At 59.7% G+C, this 24,248-nt stretch overlaps 1 protein-coding gene across 1 annotated transcript in view; it reads left to right on the top strand.

Annotated features, from left to right (window-relative positions):
• The first annotated feature begins 2,159 nt into the window (after positions 1 to 2,159).
• Positions 2,160 to 24,248, top strand: part of ZFPM1 (zinc finger protein, FOG family member 1) — a 97,080-nt gene continuing 74,991 nt past the window's right edge. Inside the window, exon 1 of the mRNA XM_019654522.1 lies at positions 2,160 to 2,511. Within this exon, the coding sequence (XP_019510067.1) occupies positions 2,175 to 2,511 (337 nt within the window). The 5' untranslated portion in view covers positions 2,160 to 2,174. The remainder of the gene's footprint in view (positions 2,512 to 24,248) is intronic.

Raw genomic sequence — 24,248 nt, 5'->3', positions numbered from 1 at the left:
CAAAGCGGCAGTCTGTCTGCTCCCCTGGACACTGGGCACAAGGCAGACAGACGCCCAGAAGCGCTTGTGTGAGTGTGAATGCATGAACAAAGGGTCAGCCCCAATAAGTGGCCTTCCCGCCAAGAGCAGCTGGTTCTGGCTGCTGGAAACAAAAAGGCCTGGTCTGACCCCTTTCCCCCTTGGTAGTAACCTACTACCTGGAGCCCCAACAGGGAGCCTTCTGGGCAGAGCACAGGGCTGCCTGGAGGCTGCAAGTGCCCCTGAGAGCAGATCGGGCCGTGGGGTCAGAGACTTCTGCTCCTCCTTAAAAGCCCATGCAGGATGGCCCAGGTAGCCCCACCAGAGTTGTGGCTGCAGCCTGGAGTGCTGACAGACTCAACTCCCACCTAGCTTTTAGCAGTGCTCCTGGAGAAGCAGCTGAAACCCCGTACACAGATGGGGACACTGAGGCTGGGGAAGCGCTGGCATTCCAGGAGGGAGTGCCCCTGCATGCCGGGCATCATGCCAGGTCACATAAAATGTTGAGCCTTAGGACGACCCAGTGAGGGAGGCACCATTACTGTCCCTATTTCAAAGGTGTGGAAATTGACTTTTCCTCAGTCTTGAGGACCTACTGTGCGCCAGACTCCAGACCCTGGGGAAGGGGCAGTGAATAAACTGCAGGCTCCCCAGCTCAGGAGCCCCAGTTTCAGGCAGAAACAGGAATAGTCAGAAAACTACATAAACAGCAGACGATCTATTATACAATTTGGACACAGCGACTTGTGTCCTCTCTCAACAGCCCTATGAGGAGGCTCTCTTGGGATTCCCATTTTCCAGGCACAGGGACCCCGAAGGATTAGTCCCCAGTCCCACTGAGGGTCAGTGGCTGAGCCAGGACTTGCACAAAGCAGTTCGAAGTCCAGCAGGGGAAACAGCATTACACAGGCTCTGCCCTCTCTAGTGCAGGGGGACTCGTGAGGGGCCTGGGCTGCTGCTGTCCCCACACTGGGCACAGCCTGGCCCTGATCAGGTGTCCAGACCATGTGTGACACGGCTGGAGGAGGCCCCTCCTGGGGACCCCCAGTGCCCTCCACTAGCTGGTCGGCCGTGGGAAAGTTACTCACCTCCCCATAGCGCTAATGGTTCTGACCTCCAGAATCTCTGTGAGGACAAGAGAAGTGATTGATGGAAAGCACTCAGCTTCCTGGCCCCCAGCCAGGTGCTTAGAAGGAGTTCACACTTCCATGACTGCTGTCATTTATTCATTCAACAAACTTCACCCCCAAGCCCTTGCCCAAAGGTCTTCCAGTCTTGAGATGGAAAGGGGGAGCAGAGGGCTGGCTTCAGACAATGAGGCCCAAAGGAAGGGATGAGACCTCTGCTTAAAAGAGGAGGGTCCCCTGGGCTGCTGGGGTGGAGGAGGGTCCACGGGGCTGGCCAGGGAGAAAGGGGCAGCGTGGCACCCTCTGCTGGCTGGTACTGGAACCACACCTTCCTAAGAGGAAAGCTTGTGCTCCAAATCAGGCAGAGCACCTCTCCTCAGTGGGTACAATCCCTGGGCAGGTTTCCAAACACAGGGAGGGAGCACCAGTGGTGCCTGGTGCTGCCTAGAAATACAGATGCAGGCCCCACCCCAGGGTGCTGACCAGTGGATCCCCAAAACGGTGGCTTGAGGCTATACTGTGCTAGTCAGCTGCAAGAACCCCACAGGACCAGGTTTGAGTCTCAGACCAGACTCAGGTGTGCACAATCTCTCCCCTTCGTTCCCGGTTTGGCTTCAGATGTGAGGCCCCTGCTCTTGGCTGGTGAAGGCATCCCCTCTATGCTGCCTGGGCTGTCCCTTGACCCCACCTAGGCTGTAGCTCAGGTCACACAGGTGGCTGCCAGGTGCCTGTCATCCCTGCCCTGGGGCCTCTTCAGATCTGGGGGCTTTCCCCTCATGGCTTGGCTGGCCCCAAGCAGGGCTGTTCTGAGGTGGCCAGAGGTCTTCTGAGATCCTCAGACCCCAAACAGCACTCCTTTTTTTCCTTTCCTACCTCTCTCCCTTTCCCCCCACCCCCAACTCCTTGCTCAGTCTGACAGGAACCCTTTTCTCCTCTTGTCTCTCAAAGTGTCTTTGGAACTGAGCCCCTTCCCCAAAAGGTGGGGGCTTTTGTGCCAGCTGCTTCTGATACCAGCCTGTCACGGCCTCCATGGGCGCCAGGGAGACTCCACAGCTCTCAATTCACTTCCATCCTTTCCTTGCAGGCTCCACTCAGGACTATGAGAGCAGGCTTCTCCAGGGCCCCCCGAGGGGCAAGGATGGCCGCCCAGCCCACTCCCTGCGGACCCCCTCGGACCACCACAGCCTCCTAGCGCCCAGACAGAGGGGCCATGCCTGGGGAGCAGCCCCGCGGAGCGCCGCCCCCAGCCATGACCGGAGGCCTGCAGCCCTGCCAAACGGCCGGTGGCATGGCCAGTTGCACGGCTACCCAGCCCCCCAGCGAGGACGATGCCCCGGCCAGCAGGACCACCAAGGCCACAAGGGAGGTGGGCAGCGGGGCCCAGGCTGTGGAGCCCCCTGATCCCCAGCCTCAGCAGGCTAGGGAGGTGGAGCCCAAGGCCCCACTCCTGAGAACTCAGCCCCTCATCAACCCCCATGGAAAGGGCTGCAGCCCCCAGGCCCCACCAGGGAGAACCCACACACAAGCTCCCACGCGGCGCACAGGCAGGGGAGACGACAGCCCCCAACAGCTCTACAGTCTGAGCATCGTGGGCTCAAGAGCCAGACCACCCCTGGATGAGACCCCTGAGGGCCCACAGTGTGAGGCCCCCCAGCCCCCAGAGGAAGAGGCCCCACCTGCCCCAGAAGAGCTCAGCTTCCAAAGGTGCTTCCAGGAGACCCCCTCCAGCTTTACCTCCACCAGTTATACCTCACCGAGCGCCACCCCTGGGCCCCCACCCCTCAGGACCCCCCAGAACAATGATGCCAGCCCCGGCAGGCCAGCCTCTTACTCGGAATTCCAGGCCCTTGGAACCGATGCCTGGCCTCCCACTGCTGAGAACAACTTCCCAGGTGCTAGTTTCGGGGTGCCCCCCACAGAGCCGGAGCCCTTTCCGGAAGGCGGCAGCCCCAGGGTGGCCTCCCTCCAGTTCCCCTTCCCAGCGTTGCATAGGACCGGCCCGAAGTCCTTCCCTGAGGACTCGGCTGAGCCCGAGTACTCTGAGAGGGCACTAGTGTTTGCCTTCCACCAGCCTCGGGGAGCGTGGCCGGAGGAGGCAGTGGGCATGGGTGCGGCCTACCCCCTGCCCGCCCGGCCGGCTCCCCCACCCCCGCCCTGCTATCCCAGCCAGCCCAGGGCCCTTGATCCCCCCAGTGACCTCGGCCATGCTCTCCCTTCACCCGGTGCTGCTCACCCAGCCCCCAGCCCCTTCTCGGAGAGCACGGCCACCTTCCCAGACAATTTGCACAAGAGCCTGACCAAAGCCCTCCCTGAGAGACCGCCTTCAGCCCACAATGAGCTGGGAAGCCCCAGGAGGCCCCCAAACTCTTTGCCCCAGAGGCACTTTTCTGGGCAGGTGTACGGAAGCCCCAGAGCCAGCGGGGCGGGCACCAGCCCAGGGTCTCTGGACACAGAGCTGGCCACCCCGGGGCCCCCACCCACCAGACTGCCCCAGCTGTGGGATCCTGCCGCAGCCCCTTACCCCACACCTCCTCTGGGCCCCCCAGCCACCTCCAGGAGTACATTCTTTGAAGGCCAGCTCAGCCCAGGCCAGCGTCTTGGCCTCCCCCAAAGTCCCCCGCTGCCCTGGCCCCAGGTGCTCCCAGCCATCAGGCCCAGCCCCCATCCAGTGGAGATGCTGAGCCGGCTGCCTTTTCCCCCAGGGGCCCCAGAGTGGCGGGGGGCCAGCCAGGGAAACCTGGGTGCTGCCAGCAAGACCCAAGGGCCAGGGGAGAAGCTGGCGGTGCTGAGAGATAGCCCAGGCCGGCACAGTGGCAGCTCCCCAGGGCTCTTCACCTATAGTGGGCTGCAGGACTCCGGAGCCCAAGCCCTATTCTTTGGGGTGGCCCAGCCCCAGGTCTCACCACAAGGGACCCCTGGTCTGCCCCCACCCAGGTTGGTGGGAGCCTCTCCCACTGAGTCCCCACTGCCCTCACCTGCCACCAACACAGCTGGCAGCAGCACCTGCTCCTCATTGTCACCACTGTCTAGCAGCCCAGCCAACCCCAGCTCAGAGGAGAGCCAGCTCCCTGGCCCACTGGGGCCCTCTGCCTTCTTCCATCCTCCCACTCATCCCCAGGAGACCAGCAGCCCCTTCCCATCCCCCAAGCCCTCACGCACCCTCCCCATCCACTACCAGCCAGAGCCAGTCAAGGCCTTCCCTTTCCCCACAGAGGGCCTGGGCTCTGAGGGAGCCTTCAAATGCCTGGAGGAGACCCCGTTCCCCAGCACAGGCCCTGAGGTGGGCAGCAGGGGGCTGGAGGGCTTCCCCCCAGAGCCACCCCCCTACTCTGCCCACCACCACTTCCCCCTCAGCAGTGCCAGCCTGGACCAGCTGGATGTGCTGCTCACTTGTAAGCAGTGTGACCGCAACTACAGCAGCCTGGCCGCCTTCCTGGAGCACCGGCAGTTCTGCAGCCTGCTCCTGGCCAGGACGAAGGAGGGCCACCAGCAGCCTTCGGGGCTCCCCACTCCCCCCGCCACCCCCTCTGTGCTGGCCACCTCCAAAGCACCAGCCAGTGGGAACCCAAGCCTGCTCAGCCACACCAAGCTTGTCCCTTTCCTGCTAGGAGGGGACATCCGGGTGGACAGCAAAGATGACCCCCTAAGGACGAGTTTCTTGTCTGGCCTGGCTGTGGCCCCCTTCCCACTCCCTGCCTCGGACCTAGACCTGGAGGATGACGCCAAGCTGGACAGCCTCATCACTGAGGCGCTCAACGGCCTGGAGTACCAGTCAGACAACCCTGAGATCGACAGCAGCTTCATTGATGTCTTTGCCGATGAGGAACCTTCTGGTCCCAGAGGTCCCAGTGCTGGGCAGCCCCCCAAGGCCAGGGTGGGGGCCACGCCAGAGAACAAAGCCCAGCTCCCGCTCCCAGCTGTGGCTGCCCCACTGGAACCCCAGAGCCCCCACTCCAGGGATGGGAGCTACCCAGCCTACAACAGGCCCAAAACCCGCTCCCTGGGCCCTGTGACTGTGGAGGCAGACGGAGTCAGCCTGGCCAGCCAGCAGAGGAGAGGGAAGCAGTTTAAATTTTTCCGGAAAGAGCTGGACACGGCAAACACTGCCAAGAGGTCGGGCAGAAGAACCAGAGCCACCTGTCTAAGGCCCAGCAGGAAAGGCGACAGGGCTGAGCCAGCCCCACCACACCCCCGGGACCTCAGGACCCAGGCCCCCAAGAGCCACACAGATCCTAGTGGCCAGGCCCTCCCGGTGGAGACCAGGAGCTCTAAGCGCCTCCGACTGTCCCCCGGGAAGGATTCCAAAAGGAGGAAGGCGCGGGGTGGCACCTGGAGCAAGGAGCTCATCCACAAGATCGTGCAACAGAAGAACCAGCTGCACAGGCAGCGGGCGCAGCGCAGTCAGGGCGGGCACTGCTCCCTGGCAACCCAGAAGCCCGAGCCCAGCACGCTGGACGGTGGGCTCCAGGAATACGACTACGCCTCGGAGTCCGAGGAGGAGGACAGCTTGCAGCCACGGGGCTCCCGCTTCAGAGGCAAGCCCCACCACAGCTGCCGGAGGTGGCACCGGGGTGAGAAGAGGAAGAAAGGGGACTTGACCCCGGGTCCCAGAGAGGACCGAGAGCAGCAAAAATCCAGGAAGGTTGTGAGACAGGAAACCACAAAGCCAGGCAGGTCTTGTCCAGGCCCCAGTGAGAGCCCAGAGGTCCAGGGTCCACTGCAAAGCCCTGAGGCCAGAGCGGGCCCAAAGAATAGAGGCCCCAAGCATCTCCTGCAGGCTCTCACCAAGACTCCAGAGGAAAACCATCCGTCACTAGACTTCCCCCAAGAGACCAAGAACCCTGAGATTGCTGAAGAGTTTCCTCCTGACACCACACAGCTTCTCAGAGACATTTCCAGCTCTCCTCTGGCCACCTGTGTGGAAGGAAGTCCCTGTCCCCCAGCCTCAGAGCAACCACAGCCAGGCAGAGAGGACACCATAGTGCTCCATGGGAGCTCACCTGCACCAGGTGCAGGCAGTCTACTGGGTGTCTCCCAGTGCACAGAAGCCCCCATCTCTCATGACGAAGAGGACGCCCCTGCCTACATGCCAGGAGAATTGCTGGTGCCCGTCACTAACACCACCACTGCCTACCCCGAGCCCAGCATCCTGTTTGTAAAGACCCCTGATCTTGACTGTGACCCTCCTCTTTTTAATGGAGACCCCATTGTTCCGGCTACCAAAAAGGGGCCCCAGCCCTACAGCAGCCCCCCAAACGAGTTGCTCCTTGGACCCAAAGACCTGGCTGGCTGTTTCCGCGGAGACCTGTACTCCAAGCCCTTAGCTCCGGACACTCCATCAGTCAGCAGCATGCACCTTCGCCGGGATGGTGTGGACTCCAGTTCCCTCAAGCCAAAACCTCCCAAGTATCCACCCTACACCGTCGACACAGACTCAGGCAAAGCCAAATCACCACTGGCCTTGGAGTCCACGTCCCTCCTCTCGGGGCTGCCCGGGGAAGGCTTCAACCCACCAATCTACAGCAGCCTGTCTGGAAATGGGGACACCCACTCACCATCTGCATGCACCAAACCTCCCCTAAGGAAACCCCAGCTACACCCTCCATATCCCTCATTTCTCCCTGAGAAGGGCTGGTCCCTGCTGGAGGAAGTATCCCCGATGCTGTCCAGCCATCTGGGCCATTTTCCTGATCTCTCAGAGGGAAAGGCATTTAATAAGAAGTGTCCTCGTGAAGGGACAGTGGCGGCCAGCCCGCCCCCTTTGCCTGGCAAGGTTAGCGAATGTACCATCGCTTTTATGAGCAACCTGTCTGAGGATGAATTAGAGATCAAAAGATTGGTCACTGAATTAGAAAGTCAGCTGCAAAGTAAATGTGTGCACAAGGCCCCAGGAGAGATGCGCAGAGCTGAGCAGGCAGGCAGGGTGTGCTTGGGCACAGGTGCACCCCTGCCTGTCCACCAGGCTGCCTTGCCCAGCAAGGACACATTCTCTGCAGCTGACCTCACCGGTCTTGGCGAATTAAATCCACACCAGGAAGGGGCAGAAACAGCCATGGCCACCACAAAGGGGACTCTGGGGAGCCCCCGGGAGGAGTGGCCCCTGGGAGAAGCAGCCCCTCTCCCCAGCACCCACAATGACCGGGTTTCTGGGCCTCCTTTCAGCCCCACTGGGGCCAGCCTCAGTTTCCAGTCAGTGCACAATGCCAGAGTCTCCAAGACGGGGCTCCCCGAGGCAGAAGAGGGCTGTAGGGTCCGCCCAGAAGCCTGTGTGCCCCACCCCGGAGAGCCACACAAACCCCTGTCAGAAAGGGGGAGTTCAGTAAAGTGCGGCCCAAACTGTGAGCCTTTACTTCCTAAAGATAACAGGGCCACCAGAATCTGTTACAGCGAAGACGTCCTTCCCTGCACACAGAGAGGAGGGCTGTTCCCAGGATCCCCTAAGGCCCAGGGGCCCTGCCAAGATGCCCCCAAGCTGAAAGTGTGCGACAGCCCTGTTGTTCATCTGGCACCTGACTTGGCATTTCGGGGTGCTGGGGTTCTGCGTCTGGGTCCCTCTCCACATTCTGGTGCCAGTCATAGTGACACCCACAAGGGACATTCTGTAAGCAGCACAAGTGGGCCCATAGGAGCAGGGCCCCTCCACCCTGAGGCGGGGAGCCTTGCCTCTGAGGGTAACAAGGAGTTTGTACCAGCAGGAGCCTCCCCAAGTCCTGCTTGCATGCCTGACGCCAGCCCTGGTCGGAGGCCCCAGGACCCAGCCACGAGCCCCTTACGTCAGCTCCAGCTCCTGGTGGCCAGAGCATCTGAGAGCAAAGATGACACCCGGGACTTACAGGGGCCCCCACCTGCTGACACACAGAGCCCTCAACAGAGTGACCCCTCAGATCTGGAAAGGGACAGCATGGAAGGTGGGAACGTGGCCTGCAGCCCTGCCAAAGGCTCTGATGGGGGTGTGCAGAGGACAGCTGTCCCTGCAATGGCCGGATGTCAGCTGGGGCCAGAGGCAGATGGACAGGCTGAGAAGCTCAAAGACCCAGGCAAAGCCAGCCAGCTGCAGCCAGTTAACTGGGGGATCCTGGGGGGACCGGATGACCTCGCCACAGTCAATGCCAACCCTAAAACCACACTAGCCAGCCCAGCCATGGCTGCAGACCAGCTAGGGGGGCAGCTTCAGGAAAGCAGGGCAGCCTTGAGCCCTCAGAATGAGGCACGGGCCACCCCAAGCCCCACCTCGTCTGATGCAGAATCTTTGGTCCCGGCCTTGGCAGCAGCCCACTCCCAAAATGGGCCTGAGGACTGCACCCCAAAAGAGGTGGCGTGCCCAAAGCTTAAGAAGCACCTGCTGCTCACTGGGGAGAGCCCAGAAGCCCCCATTAGGGACTTAGCTGGCTATGCCCCCTTGTCCACTTCCGTAGCCACCCCTGTTCCCTGCGGCCTTGAGCACCTGCTCCAGGAAGACCCTCCCACGGTGCCTTCAAGTGCGCTGGGGGGGCTACTCCCAGCTTCTTCATCCTGCGGGGACCCTACCAGCCTAAAGCATCTGCCAGCCTGTTCCTCTGCCTGGACAACTCCGAAAAGGGCTGATTGCACCCCAGCCCCCAAAGATGCTGGAGCTGGGGAGGCCCTGGCAGCCCCCTCATCTTTAAGGACAAACCCCCGTGGCCTCAAGGAAATCCTGGCTCACCACCCTCTCTTGGGGGAATGCAGCCCCCTGGAAGACCCTCCCTTGTGCCAGCCTGGTTTCATCGATGTCTTCGCTCCTGCCCATGTGGGGGACTGCCCTGAAGGCTGCATGTCAAGAACCCTAGAGGGTTCCAGAAAAGAGAGGCCAAGGGGATCTCCTGCCTGTGACGCCCCTCCTCCCCCGGTGAGGGCCATCTCCCCAAGATTGACCATCAAGGCTGCTGCCCTACCCGGCATTCCCACCACAGATGGCATGGGGTCAGTCCGAGGCCCAAGGGCTACATGGCCAGACCCTCACTGCAGGGGAGCCCTGCCCCACACCAGCCCAGACAGGATGCCCAAGGGCCTCTTCTCAGAAACCCCAGGAAACAGGGAAGGCCAGAGCATCACCACTGTGCCTGCTGACCCTTCCACCCAAGGGACCTCAGGGCGAGAGCCCCATGCCTGCTGGGAAGGTGAGGTGGGGGTCTGCTCCCAGGACCAGAAGAGCCTGGAGACACCTGGCATTACAAAGGCCTCTGAAGCTGGCACTAGGGCCCCAACAGTCACCTGCCCTTACGAAGAGCTCCACCCAGGCAGAGCCGCCTCTCTGAGCAGCACAGCCAGCAACTCCAGACCCAATTCCCCTCAGAGCCTCAGAAATGTCCCCCACCAGATCCCCCAGGGAGACCCTCTCTGTCCCCAGGACCCCAGACAGAAGCCTTGTGACTTTAAAAAGAGGCCCGTATCCACTGAAAATGGCCACTGGAAGGACCAAGGCCCTAGCGGGTGGCCTGTGACCTGCGAGATCTGCTTGGCCACCTTCCGCTCTGGGCCAGGCCTAAACCGACACAGAGCCAGGAAGCATGGGCTACACAAGGGGGCCACCTCCCAGCTATGCCCCCCGGCCCAATCCGCTCCCCAGCCTGGGGAGATAGCCAAGATGTGCCACACCCCCGGAAAGAAAAGTTGCAGGGTGCCTGGGAAGGAGAAACCAAAGCAAGGGCCGAGTGGTCCCAGCCACACTGTTGGGCCGCCTCCCATCCAGGGTTCCATGGCTCCTGAGAACATCCCAGGTCCTCAGGTGTCCAAGGGGCTTAGGCGAGGGCTCAGCGTTCTGGGAACACCAGGCTGTCGCCCGAGCCAGGAACCACACCCCCCAGTTCTGGTCAAGCAAGGGGTGAATTTGAGGCCTGGAGAGCCCAGGAAATGGGACTGGCTGGAGAGGGACAAACCCCGTCGCAAAGGGACAGAGAGAGGAGGCCAGAGGCGGTGCAGAGCACCCACGGATGTTCCCAGCGAGTCAGAGGGGAAATCAAATAAGAACGTGAGAAAGCCAAGAGCAAGACGGTTCCGGGAGGAGAGAAGTCCTCAAGTCTTTCCTGATGTGATTTCAGATAGAAGCCGCTGGAATCCATCAACTGCGACTGCCAATTACCCGGCCCCTCCAAGCCGCTGCCTCTCACAAGAGGCAGAGCGGGAGACCGAGGTCACGCAGCCACCTCTCCTCATGGCCACAGACGTGGAGGAGGCACCCTCACAGAAGTCATCCGGGAATTGGGTGGCCTGTCCAGGGAGGATGGAGGGGGTGCCTTCTGGGGGAGGACCAGAGGGGCAGAAGTCAGCCTTGGCAAAGGGGTGCCAGGGACCCAGAGAGACCAGGACATTGGGTAGCTACAGAGAGCCGTTGCGGGCAGCTAGGAATAAGCCTGCAGAGGACAGCGCAACAGCCGAGAATGGGTCAGGGCAAGGTGCCTGGGAGGGGCACAAGGCCCTGTCGGGACCCCCAAGCCCTCCTGAGATTTGTGGCTCTGAAGCAGCAGGTACCATCAGCACTTGCCTCCAGGGCCCCCTGAACAACCCAGAAGATGGGGCCCAGGAGCATGAAAGCGTCGCCCCTAAAGCCCCTGGCCTGGGTCTCAGGGACCCTCATACCTTGTTTGATGACGAAGCTTCCTTTTCCCAGCTTTTCCCTCTGAGCAACCGCTTAACTCGGAAGAAGAACCCCCGAGTCTATGGGAAGCGCTGTAAAAAGCCAAAGCCCCCGCCACCACCGGAGCCCAGTGGCGACTTCCAGGGCAGTGCCGCTCTGCCCCCCGCCTGCCTACCCACAGACCTCAGTGACTCAGGCTCCCTCTGCCTGTCCCATGAGGACCCATGGGGTGACGAGGCCACGGGCCTGCCCGAGTCCTTCCTCTTGGAGGGCTTTCTCAGCAGCAAGGTGCCTGGCATTGACCCCTGGGCCCCGGGCCCCAACCTATGGGCCCTGGAGCCTGACCCAGAGGCAGAATATGCGGAGCAGGGGCCCTCCAGCAGCACCGAGGACCACCCATCAGAGAACATCCCTGAGCTACACATGGTCCCAGCAGCTTGGCGAAGCCTCGAGCTGCGGGCCCCCACCGATGAGACTGCCTCGTCTCTCGGAGATGTGAGCCCCGAGCCCCCCAACCTGGAGCGAGAACACTATGACTGTGGGCTCACGGGGAATGCCATGGATCTGGAGAGGCTCAGCGCCAAACTTGAGATGCAAGAACTGTGCTTCCTGGGAGGCTGCGAAGACCCTGTTGGTCTCCCTGGCATGAGCTTTGTAGACTTCAAGGCCACAGAGCACTCCCAGGGGCCACAGAGCAAAAGGACAGCGGAGGCAGCCGGGGCCAGGAGGGCCCCAGGCAGAGACCGGCAAGCCAAGACCGGAAGGGTGCCCTACAAGTGCAGGGTGTGCTTTCAGCGCTTCCACGGCCTGGGTGAGCTGGACCTCCACAAGCTGGCCCACAGCCCCTCGCCACCCCCCACCTGCTACATGTGTGTGGAGCGCAGGTTTGGCTCTCGAGAGCTGCTGCGAGAGCACCTGCAGGAGAAGCACGTGCAGGGCCGGGCGGGGCTGTGGTCCTGTGGCATGTGCCTGAGGGAGGTGGCTGATGTCTGGATGTACAACGAGCACCTGCGGGAACACGCCCTTCGGTTCGCCCGCAAGGGGCCGGCACGGAGGTCCCTGGGGGACACGCCTGGATGCTGGGAGGGGGACAGCCCTGTCACACACTTCCTCAGCAGCATCATGGGTCAGGCATCCAAACCCCACAGGGGCAAGCGCTCAGTTGGTCAGGCAAATGGGGGCCCCGCAGAAAGAGAGAGGGCAAAACCCAAGGCTCGTGCCATCAACTCAAACCATGATGGCTCCTTGATGACAGACAGCTCCTTGGCCAACAGCAGCCCATCAACCTGCGAAAACCCCACTCCTCCCAGAAGTTCTACCACTTTCCCCGGATCCACCAAGACATGCCCCAGCCCGTCCCCTGACCCCTGCTCCAACCGCGAGACCCTCCTCCATGCCATCCCGGTGCACCAGGACTGCAAGGACCCCTCCCGCGACTGCCACCACTGCGGGAAACGGTTCCCCAAGCCCTTCAAGCTTCAGCGCCACCTGGCGGTGCATAGTCCGCAGCGCGTCTTTCTGTGCCCCCAGTGCCCGCGTGTCTACCCTGAGCCCCGTGAGCTGCGCGCGCACCTGGCCAGGGAGCATGGGGTGAGGGAGGAGCTGGAGCTGCAGCACACCCCACTATACGCCTGTGAGCTCTGTGCCAATGTCACGCACATCAGCAAGAGGTCTTTCGTCTGCAGCTCCTGCAACTACACATTCACCAAGAAGGAGCAGTTCGACCGACACATGGACAAACACCTGAGGAGGGGACAGCAGCCCTTCACATTTCGCGGGGTGCGGAGACCGGGCGCTCCTGGGCAGAAGGCCCCAGCCCGAGAGGGCACACTGCCCAACAAACGACGCAGGGTGACCACACCCACCAGCACCCCTGGGCCTCTGTCCCCGGGCAGCAGCCCTGCCCTGAGTGAGATGTCCCTTCCAGCCCTGCTCCAGCCCTGCCCGGAGGCAGCCCCTGGCAGCATCAAGGGTCAGCCCAGGACCCCAGAGAGGCCCATAGACTCTGTGGGCCACCTGGTCAGGGGGGATGACCTGCCCTCTGACCCCCAGGAGCTCCTGCTCCCATCTCTGTCTTCTTTTCCTGTGGCCTCAGCTGATTGTAAAGATGGCCAGAAGCCAGACCAAGCCCTGAAGAGCCCCATGGACGAAGCTTCCCCAGGCAGCCCGGTGCCTCTTCAGCAGGCTCTCCCACTGGAGGGGTCTCTGCCTCAGCCGGGGGCCAGAGGCCAAGCCATAGAGGAACAGGGGGCTGCTGGCCTGTTCTCAGGGAAACACAGGACCCCAAGTACCCCTGGCAAATGTGCCCCTGACCATTGCCCAGAAGCCCCTTCCCTACTCCGGAAGGAGAAGCAGGTGTCCACATGCCAGATGATGCCTGAGGGGGGTTTAGGGGGCCCCTCCCACAAGGGTAGTGCCACCAAGCATGGGGGCTGCCGGAATTTTTCAAAGGACAGGCCAGCCTTATCCACCCCCAGCAAAGTGCCCAAGTTCCCGGTGCAATCGAAGAAGGCCATGGCCAGCCCAACGCCTGGAGAGTCAGCCTGTGGCACTGAGGACAAGCAGAAGCCCACTATCCTCAAAGCCAAGCTGGGTCCCAGCTCCCAGGGCGATGGAGGCCCACGGCACAGCACCAAGATGGCAGGTGGCAGCCAGCCCCAACCAGCCAGTGGGCAGCTCCAAAGTGAGACAGCCACCACCCCAGCCAAACCCAACTGTCTAGGCCAGAGTCCTGTCCCAGACAAGCCCCCCACTCGAGCCCCAGGCAAAGGCCACCCCAAGGCACCAAGGGAAGCTGGTGACCAGGGACCCCAAGGGAACCTGGGCCCCAGGGAGAATGGAGATGGCAAAGAGAAGAAGAGAAAGGGCCGGGCCCTGGGGCCAACCAGGAGTGAAAGTGGGACCTTGGGTAGGGCCCCTGTGGTCCCTGACAAACCCCCCCGGGCTCCCCGAAAGCAGGCTACTCCCAGCCGTGTGATCCCCACCAAGTCTAGGCCCAGTAGCCAGAACAGCACGACGCTGCCCCAGCCCTCAGAACAGCGGAAAGGGGAACCCAGCCACTTGCACCGGGACTTCAGACGCAGCAAGGATGGGCTGAGCAAGGCCTTCCCCCAGGCAAGACCCCTGCAGCACAGGCCCCCCAAGAAGGCCAGAGCTGTCCACGGTGCTGAACCTGCCAACCCCCGCACCTGCTGGACAGCTGAATCCCAGAGCGACCTCCTCAGCCAGCTCTTCGGACAGAGACTAACCAGCTTCAAGATCCCTTTAAAAAAGGACCCTTCTGAATAATTTATAGGAGTGAGCGAACGCTTGGGAGAAGGGCTGGGGTATGAACGCAGCAAATGAGGGACTCCTGTCTACACTTGGTGAGCTTCAGGCTTCTAAGATAGTTCACTTGGTGGCCACATCTTAATCCACCTGACTTACCAGGCAAATGCTCAGACTTTGGTGTTAGAGCTGAGACTCTAATTCTTTGAGCAGGGTCTGGGGGTGGATGGATAGCAATCCCTTTTTAGCTGGAAGGTGACAGTGAGGGGCGGGCCAGCTGCAGCCTCTTTAAGATCATGCAGCTATTTTCTCAGTACAAAGAACTTGAAGAAAAAGCAGCTCACATCCTGCACCTTGTGTGCCCCCACTTGTGGATGCACAGTACACCACAGAACCCCCCCTTCTTTGAAGGTTTGCACAGGTTTCCTCCCCTCCATGTCATCTAGCAGGGAAGTACATGGAGGCAGCCGTGGTAGGTCAGATGGTGACAGACCCCTCTTAAGTCTTGTTGCTGCTGTAGCTGGAATTCCAAAGTAGCTTTACAAATCAAACGTGGGTGGCACAGCGCTGTCTCCCTAGAAGAGCGATTTGTGAGCTACCTGGCCCCCAGAGCTCAACAGGCCTTCTCTGACCACACGTCGTGATGGCCAGTGTCTGTGTCACCAATGGAAGCGCTGCTCTCCAGTGCACCTTGATCCCTGAGGACCAGGTTCCCATCTGAACAGGGAGAAAGCTGCTCATTGGCCAGCTCCCACCGGTCCTCCCTCCCCATTCCCCAAAGCCCCCACCCCAACCAAACCTCTGCGGTTGCCTTTCTAGAGCCTTCCTCCTGCACGGAGCTCTTGGTTGCACGTATCAGCAATTTAGCTCTGAAGTTTCTGGTGCTATTTTCATGTTGTAATGTGAATACAGGCTTCCTTGATTTGTTTTACCTGGGGGATTGGTTGGGGAGACAGGCTGGGGAGGCACGATGGGGGCTACACAGAAGGCCCACAGTCACCAGCTGCCCCGAGAAGTCTTTCACTGGCTCCCCGGTGCCGGCAGGCTCCAGGCCCAGGGTTGCAGTCAGAGCAGCCGGCTGGGACACTCAGGGCCGGGGGTGGCGCTGCTGGCATCTTATGCACTGACGTGAGCCAAGGTTTGGTACATGTCCTTTTTACAGAATCGTGTCTTCGAAGGGGGTAGGAGGGTGGGAGAAGCTTCCGTCTGTTCTTGGGTGTCTAAGGTTCCTGGTTTGTTTCCTTCTGGGTTTTTTGTTGTTGTTGTTGTTGTTGTTTTTCATTTTTACCTTGGGTGCAATGTGTATGTCAAAAGTTTTTATTTTGGTATTTCGAAAGAGACCAAATCCGGCCCAAATCTCCTTTCTAGAAGGTGTTGTGTGCCGCTCAGAATGCCTCTTTAGTGCTGATAAATAAAACACGGGGAAACTCTGAGGCTATACTGTACGAATCACAGCAAATTCATCCTGTAAAATATATTCCCACTATTTTCACAGAAAGACTCTGCTGTACGGTGTCTGTCCTCCCGCCTGCCCACCCAGGGCCCAGAGCCCGGCTCATGAAGTGTCGGCTTCAGCAGCCACTTCTCTCCTGTCACCAGGGCCACCTGGCCCTGCAGAGCCCCAAGCAGCAAAGCAGTCCCACTAACCCCTCCAGGGCTGTTAACAGGGTGCAGATAACGCCATAGTACAGCCTCACCATGTTTCTGAAGCTTCATGGCTCTGGGCTAAGGCCCTCAGGGAGCAGAGCAGGAGAGAGAAAGTGTCTGGAAATCATTAAGGGGACATGGGAAGGCAGCAGAGGCAGCATGAGGGGTGAAACCAGGAGACCCTCCCTCACACAGGCTCAGATCCCTGGGGCCCACCATGTCCTGAAGACCCCCTCAAAGACTCCATTGTCTGTGACAAGCACCTGGAGGGCAAAGGAAGTTGTCCAGAGTCAGGCACCCACTTGGTCCTGCCCCTGAGGGCTACCTGGGCCCAGGCATGAGGAGAGCTGCTCAGAATAAGCTCCCAGCAATACATCCTGGAGAAGGGAGGGGAGCCTTGCCATTTCCACATGGAGAGGAATCCCACATGTGAAACCGTAACTGGGGTCTTGTAACTTCTGTCCAGGCCTACGAGGCCCCTGCCCCACCATCTCCACACTCCTTTGCCACCCCCACTCACCTTTATCCTGCCAGGCCCTTGCCTATACAGTGCCTACAGTGCCCTCTACCAGGAATGCCCTTCTCAAGTCCTCTCCTTCAGTCTCAACCCCTCCCGTCGGTGCACCCCCCACCCCTAGCCCCAGGTGGGTGGCCATGAGAAACTCAGTGAGGGGGCCTGGCCATCCGTCTCACATTTACACACCTACTCGGCACTGGGAACCAGAGGCAGTCCCCGCCCTCAGGGGCCTCCAAACAGATTCTGTCATGAGTGGTGGGCTTTGGTGTCCTTGGGGCCGGGGGAGGGGGGGGAGCGGGCGGGTCTCTGTAGCAGGGCTTCAGACTGGGCTAAAAATCAGGGATGGAAAGGTTGAGAAGGACCCTGAGTGCCGCATAAAGGAGAGAGGGGTGGGGTTGGGGTGGATGAGTTTGAGCCATGTTTGAAGGAGGCTGTCAGGGGACTTGGGATGGAGACCCATGGGACCCAGTGGGTCCACAGGACTGGGTGCTCCTGTTCCTGGGTGCCCCCCGTTCAGCCCACCATACCTTGGGCAGAGCCCAAGGCCAGCAGCATCCATATCACCTGGAAACATGGTGGACATTCCAGGCTGTGCCCAGACTATAATCAGATGCTCTAGGGCGGGCAGCCACTCTGTGCTGTCACAAGCCCTCAGGGTGCTGATGCTCATGACATTTGGGTACCTACAGTGGCTCCAGTCTGCTCAGGGACTGGTGGGAGCAAGCCACCCCACTCCTGTGGCTGGAGCCCCTTCCAGCAGCCAGAGCCCTGGGAGTGGACAAGCCCGCCTGGCCAGCAGGTGGCAGCATTTGCCCGGCTTGGCTGGGCACCTGGGTCCGGCAGCTGGACTCCAGGCCTTCCCATCGCCTGCCTCTCCCACAGGCAAGCACAACAGACACACACACCCCACCTTCCAGCCTCACCTACAGGCTCAGAGACCCATACTTACCCCACCCCAGCCTTACACGTGCCGACACCACATGCAGCCCCACACACAGGCAAACACTGGACCCACCCAGACACACTGAGATATGAGTGTATGTGGGTGCATCTGGGGGGACCTGGCTCTTGAGAGGTCCCCAGGGAAGGCCTGTGGGAGTGGTCTGGATGAGGATGGGAGCGGGTTCGGGCAGGAGCTGTTAGGGCACAGGCCCCCTGCAGGGGTCACCGATTCCTGAGGACCCAAGGAAGTGTCCGGCCATTCTGCAGCTGAGAAAATGTGGCACAGCCCCCACACCTGCTCCCAAGTGTCCTCGGGCAGGGCCACGTCTTCCTTGGCACGCCATCTAGAAAGACTGTAGGTCACTCCAGGGGCTGCCCTGAAGCAGGCCGTGGTGGGCAGAGGGAGACGTGCTAGCCAAAGATCACATAAATGGCTGTATTGTTTAACTGCATCCCCTAATAGGTCCCAAAGCCTGACCCCAATGACCCCTTGGTCCCACCAGCCCAGAGACCAGCGGGAGAGGAGATGGTGCCTTGGACCAGGTAAGGAGGTACAGATGGAGGGGACAGGCTGAGAGAGTAGAGAGGGTGCCAGAGGGAGAGCACCTGGTTGGGGAGCAGCAGGCCGGCCTCTATCCCCTCAGCCCCCATAAAGGGGGAGCTTTGCTGGGTACGACCACCAAGGAGAACCCACCGGAGAATGTTATTTAAAGTGGGTTTTCCTCAGCTTCTGGGGCCACAGATGCCTCAGAGAGTCTGGTTTCCCTGGGAAGTATACAGACGGCCACGCTCACACAGTGGGAAGAATTCAATGGAAAGGATCCCACGGAGCTGGCCTCAGAGGAGCAGACAGCTGCCAGGGAAGGGACAAATCCTCGGCACTCGGGGGTGGCCAATGTCAGGATTCCTTGACGCACCCCCACCACCCTTGAGAGGACAGGAATTGGAGGCCCATGGGCCCTGCCCGTGACACCTATGAATGTGCCACATGTGGGCTCTGAAAATCCAGTCTTAAGGCCACGTGCCTCCTGTTTCTTTGCCTGTCCAGTGGGTGGGCAGCACACTTCCCCAGAAGCCTGCCCTCAGCGCCTGAGGTCCTGCTGTTCTGGGAATGGTGGCCCCGGAGCAGTCACACGGAGCCCCTGGGGCCATCTCTCCTTCCTACCCACCCTGGGCCTGGGCACCCAAGGTCACAGCCCCCTTCCCACAGGGCACTGTCTACCTCAGTGACTGGCTGGCATGGCCTTGTAGGCTGCAGCTCAAGGCCACAGCCTCCTCTGGGGAGCCCCCAGACTGAAAGAGGAGGCAGGACAGGGCCTCCGGAGGCCCAGGGTTTAGCTGGGCCTGAACAAACTGAACCTTGGTCTGTGCTGCCAAGAGACCCTGAAACCCCTGTCTGGGGCCGAAAAAGGGGATAAGTGTGTTCTGCCAACACAGGGCACTGAGGGTGGCCGGGCTCTGGGCTGGGAGGCAGGAGACCTCAGGCTCACCCCCCTCCTCTCTGCATCTCAGTTTTCCCACTCATTAAATAGACACAACGATCACCAAACATCCTTCCAGCCATGACACTTGGAGGCTCCCTCCAAAGCCTAAGTGCTGTGCCTGGACTAGTAGATCTCACTGCTCTGCCCAGACCCTTTCCCCCAGCATGCATTTGGCTCCTCCTTCAGGGCGGTACTCAAATGGCACCTCTTCTCTGTGGCCTCCCTAGCCACCTGTTTAAAGTGGCAGCTGCATCCCCAGTGCCCTGGTGGGCCCCGCCCTGCTTTACCCCCGCCCTGCTTTATTTATAGCACATTTGACCTGCTGATATGCCCCAGGACCCACTACTTAATGGTGGCTAAACTCCTCCCGCTGCTAGACTCTCGGTGATTCAACTGGTTGTGTGTGTTCACGGTTTACTTTTAACACCTGGAGCGGGAGCTCCATACATGTTTGTGGGTGGGAAGGGAGGAAGGGAGAAGGGAGGAGGGAAGGGAGCAGAGCAGGGGGTGTGGAGGGGAAGGGGGAAAAAAAAGGAGAAAGAAAGAAAGGAAGTCTTCCTGTGGGGAAGTGTGCATTTCCTATCTGGTGATGTAATCACGTGACCCCAGCTCTCAGCGTTGGGAAATGTCCAGAAAATACTTCCTTCCAGATAATACTTGCTCCCAGTACCGCCTTGCTCCATGGGGTCAATGGGCCACTTGGGCAGCTGCAAGAAAGTGTGGCTGTAGCTAACACCCAAGGACCTAGGACAGTCTCCAGGCAATAGCTTTTGTGTCCCAGGATATCAGAAGGTGCAGCTTATTAGAGATGCTGACTTTATAGATGACCACCATTCCAGGAGAAGGGGCTTGTCTGGCATGGTCCCTCACACGGGGTCCCCAGCTGCGCCAGAACTGCCTGAGCCGGGTCTCTAAGGCCAGAGCCATCCGTGGGAGTAGCCAAGGCAGCAACCCACCCACCTGCTCCCACCAACTCTGGGGTGGCCCAGGCAGCATCTGGTTGTCTCTAGGCCAGCTTCCGCCCTGCCCCTCCCGCAGGCCACCTCCTGATTCCTAACTTAATTTATTTTGACATCGTTGCTGCCTTTTGACCTCCTTACAGAGTCACATGGTGTTTAAAACTCATTATCCACCCCCCACCCCCCTTGAAACGGGAAGTTAATTAAACCCTTCACAGAGCCGGTGTTGACAAATGTCAGGATAAGCCCCTAATGCAACTGCCCAGTGGCTCCAGGGCCTTGGGCTGACTGGCAGCGGGGGAATGAGGCATGGCCTTGGCAGGGGCCACAGGACAAGCAGGGCCCCCTTCCCCAATGCAGCAACGAGTGTCCATTCTGCAGCAGAGGGTATGGATTTCCTAGGGAGAATCCAGTTCTGCAACTTACTAGCTGTGTGGCCTTGGGCAAGTGACTTCACTACTCTGAGCCTCAGTTTACTCTTCTGGCAAATGGGAATCCTAATAGTCCTTCAGAGAGCCATTATGAGCAGACAGTGAACTGACTTATGTTAGGGCTCTGCATGGAACCTGGCACTGAGAAACCCCCCACGATGTTACTCCCATGGCTGCTAGTATAAAATGACAAGAGCATTGAGTGTTGTGGAAGGGGCCCCTGGTCCCCACAAGCTGGAGCAGAGATGAGAGGCCTAGTCTTGTCTGGGAGCAGTCAGGGTCTTCCCCAAGCAAAGACGAGTGGGCCAGGCAATGGGAGGGAAGGGTGCACACCACGGCAGGAACAGCTTTTGCAAAGGCCCAGGTCACAGGACACCTGGCCCCATGGAGGAGGAGGTTCAGAAAAGGGGGTAAGAGCAGAACCGGCCGCAGCAGAGGTTATCACAATGGCTTCAGCCTGCAGCAAGGATAGGAGTGGCTTTGGGGGGCCAGCAGGGTGGGGGCAACAGTAGTTAGGATGATGGGTAAGGGAGGCTTGGAGCAGGATGGGGGTGGTGGCAGAGTCTCGGGAGCATTTCAGAGCTATAAGGAAGTGAGGTGTCGGACACTGTGGGGACAGTAAATCAGAAAGAGGGCTCTTGGTATGTCCCAGCATCCTGAGGCACTTCATGTGGCCTGGCCTCAAGACATGCTCCCCACAGTCTGCTCCCGCCCCAGACATCTGAAACCCCACACTCCTCACCTTTGCACCAGCTGAGAATGCCCTTCTCCTATCGCTCTTTCTTGAACGTCCTCTTCATCCTTCAATGTCCAGCTTAAGTTTCTAGAACTTCCTTGGATTCCTTGGTCATAGCCCAACGACCAGAGCAGGGCCTGGCAAATGGGGGGGGGGGTGCCACAGTTAGTCTCCTCCCTCACCCGTAGCAATTGCCAGGCCCGGGGCCACCCGCCTGGGGCAGCGCAGCATGGAGCCTGCCCACAGGTCAGAGGGCAGAGATGTGAGCCCAGAACCACAGTGGCATCAAGGCTAGAGGGGCCCTGAGGGGTCAGGGGCCACCCCCACTTACAGGTGAGGAAACCAAGGACCAGGTTGGTTAAGGACTTGCACAGATCACACCTTCTGACGTGGCAGAACCAGGATTCCAACCCATTTCTCTCAGCTCCCAGGCCAGGATTAAGAACACGAGCTCTGGGGTTAGCCTGCCTGGGGTTACAGGAAGCTCCGCTACTTCTAAACTGAAGGACCACGCTGAGCCTTGGTGTCTTCATCAATGCCACAGCACTCTCGAATGCTACGTCCCAGCTTTGCCACTGTCTGCCTGGGTGACCCTGATGGTTGTAACCACCAGAGTGTTGCAGAAGGGCGTCATGACAGACTATGAACCAGCCCAAAGGAAGGGCTTAGAAAATGCTGGTGATGCGAAGATGACATCGCCCCTAAAGTAGGTGCCCAGGACAGACCCATGCCCAGGAGCCTTTCCTGGGCCCAGACCCCTTTGGCATCTCCTGGGAGGCCTCCAGGAAGCCTGTTTTTGGCCTTCGAATCCAGCAAGCAGAGAACAAGCAGGCTTTGGTCAGGGCAGCCCCACTCCATGCAAAGCCCCTCCCAGTTCCACAGTGGGAGTTGACAGCCCCCTATGGGGACTGAATGCACATCTGTTTTTTTCCACTAATGACTTTTGAATGTGAATCCTGGCACTACTGGTAGATACACAGGGGCAGGTGGAAATTAGGGTTCACAACAGGCAGCCTATGGGGGATGGACGTAGCCAGGTAGGACATCCTCAGTAACCCTACACCCTGCTCCTCCTCTCCCACTTATCAGGGACTCCTGCAAAGCCCCACTCAGATGTTACCTCCTCCAGGCCGCCTTCCCTGACTTCCCCAGGCAGAGGTTCTCCTCTGGGCTCACTTCCTTTCAACATTTCTTGCTCCTCTTCCTTCATTATCCACAGACCTTCCCTGAGGGCATAGTAGTGTGTTCAAGGTCCTATGGCATTGCCACTGATCACCAAGCAATGTGGTTTCCTCTCCTGTACAATGGCGGTAATAATATTTCTTGAAGGGCAGATTGAGGGCCAATGTATAAAAGGAAAGTGCTCCAGAAACAACTCTCACCTGTCAGTGCTATCATGGCGCTTCATGGACCTAAGACCCATGCAGATGCATGGAGTCTGCACTTGGGAAGGCCCCGCACTTGGTTGAATGCTCTGCTGTCGCTGCCCTGAAATGCTTAATTTTTGAACAAGGGGTCCCACATTTTCATTTTGCACTTGGCCCCAAAAATGATGTGGTTGGCCCTGATCAGCAGGTTCTGTTTCTGACTTGCCTCTGCCCTTAAGTTGGTGGGTGATTTGGATGTCTTCCTCCTCTTGAGGCCTGGGTTTTTTCATCTGTATATGGTCCAAGAAGTGGCCCAAGTGATGCCCATCTTCTTATCTTGCATCCTAGACAGACATCACTAATAGATCATATGGCTCTTTCTCCTGCTGTCCCTCAGGATCCTCCTTAACACAGATCTCCAGCCATTTCAGCAGCACCAACCTGGGTGTGCATGAAGCCTCAAGCACAGCACAAGTGCTAGCCCATTGCCACCTCCTCCAGGAATCCCCGACTCCCAGGTCCCCATCTTTGGCAAGGTAGTAAGGCCCAATGGGAAGCACAGACAGGTGATGTGTCTCATCTAGTTGACAAATATTGTGGAAGCCCTGGGCTGAGTGAAACAGCCACCCCACCCTCCTCAGTGAGGGGGTATAGCACTAGACAACTGTAAATAGGTTGTACCCATTGGCCCTGGATAGGGAGCTGTGTGACCCTGGGCAATTCCCTTGGCCTCCCAGCCTATGTATTCCTGTCTGTCCAGCGGCGGTGGGTGGTCCCGGGGTGGACCTCAACTTCCTGCCCTGCCTGCCACTCTCTTGCCCAAAGATCCCCTGAGGGAAGTGGCAAGGCAGAGGAGAGTTCCCAGACTCTGAGGGTAACCGACCCTTCTTCTCATCCATGGGTGGGGCCAAAGGTAACAGGACTCAGAATGTAGGGGGGGGGGGTCTCATGGGCAGAGGGCTCAGCACCCAGATAGCCTTGCATGTGACAGTGGTGATGCTTATCTGCCATCAGGTGGGTGGGGATCTTTGCAAAGTTCTTCCTGGTAGCCCTGGGGCCCTGCTAACTCCCTATTTCTTATGAATATGTGGGAGAGGGGGCAGGTCAAGAATATTAAAATAAAATACAATTATGCTCCTGGGGAAAACCCTAATGCTGTGTGACCTTGAGCTTCACTGGAAATGGGGGGGCCTCTGGTATCCCACGAACATATCCAAAAGGAAGGAGGGGTATCTCCACCTGGGACCCTCGTTCCCTTCCGACTGTCAGGCGGGGAGGGGCATGGGGGTTCCTTCAGCCCACTGAGGGGCCTCCAGCAGGGGCGCCCCACCGTGAAGAGGTTCCAAGGGGCAACGTCCGTGGGCTGCTGGGGGTGGGGGTAGCAGAGACAGACCCCTGGCTTCAGCGCCCTCCCAGGTTTCCTGCCAGATCTGAGCCCAAGAGAGGGCTCTCCATTTGGGGATCACGGCCACCAGGTTGGCAGACCCGGGGGGATGCTGCTTTCACCGTAGTCTCGGACAGAAGCCCTTACCGGCCAGAATGGGCTCCACACCCCAAATTTGGCCCAAGACAAATGTGGGGCGTCAAGGCATGGGCTTCCCCACCCCTCATTGCCCAAATCCCGTGGGCGGAATAGGACACAGAGCCCAGGCGGTCTGTTCTGAGCAGGACCGAGGACCTGGGGGCGGAGTTACACCGAAGGGGGCGGTTCCATGTGCAGCTTGGGCGGAATGGGGGAGGAGCCAGGCTGCCAGGATAGGAGTGGGGCGGAGCCTGAACTAGGGGCCGAACCGTGTCTGGTCGGGTTTGGGGGCGGAGCTAGCATCGAGGGGCGGGTGCAGAGTGGCCTGGAGTCCCGCCGGATACGGTGCGGAGAAGCGGCGAGACGGAATAGGTCGCCGAGTAAGAGACAGGACTGGGGACAAAGCTGTAGGGCCAAAGGAAGAGTCAAGGAGACCAGAGGTTTACCCAGGGCAGTGGGCGGGACCTCCGGAAGGGGCTGGCGCGGTGAAAGCGGGGCCAGACGGGGCGGGGCCAAGGAGGCAAGGAACTAGGATTAGCTCGGGGGCGTGGCCGCGGTGAAGGAGGGGCGGGGCCAGCTGTGTTCAGGCCGGGGCGGGCCCGGAGGCGCGGCGTCCGTGACGCTCAGGCCCTGCCC

The sequence above is a fragment of the Hipposideros armiger genome, unplaced genomic scaffold (assembly GCF_001890085.2).
Source record: "Hipposideros armiger isolate ML-2016 unplaced genomic scaffold, ASM189008v1 scaffold_224, whole genome shotgun sequence".
In the NCBI taxonomy this organism is placed as follows: domain Eukaryota; kingdom Metazoa; phylum Chordata; class Mammalia; order Chiroptera; family Hipposideridae; genus Hipposideros; species Hipposideros armiger.
This window is presented reverse-complemented; position numbering and strand designations above follow the sequence as displayed.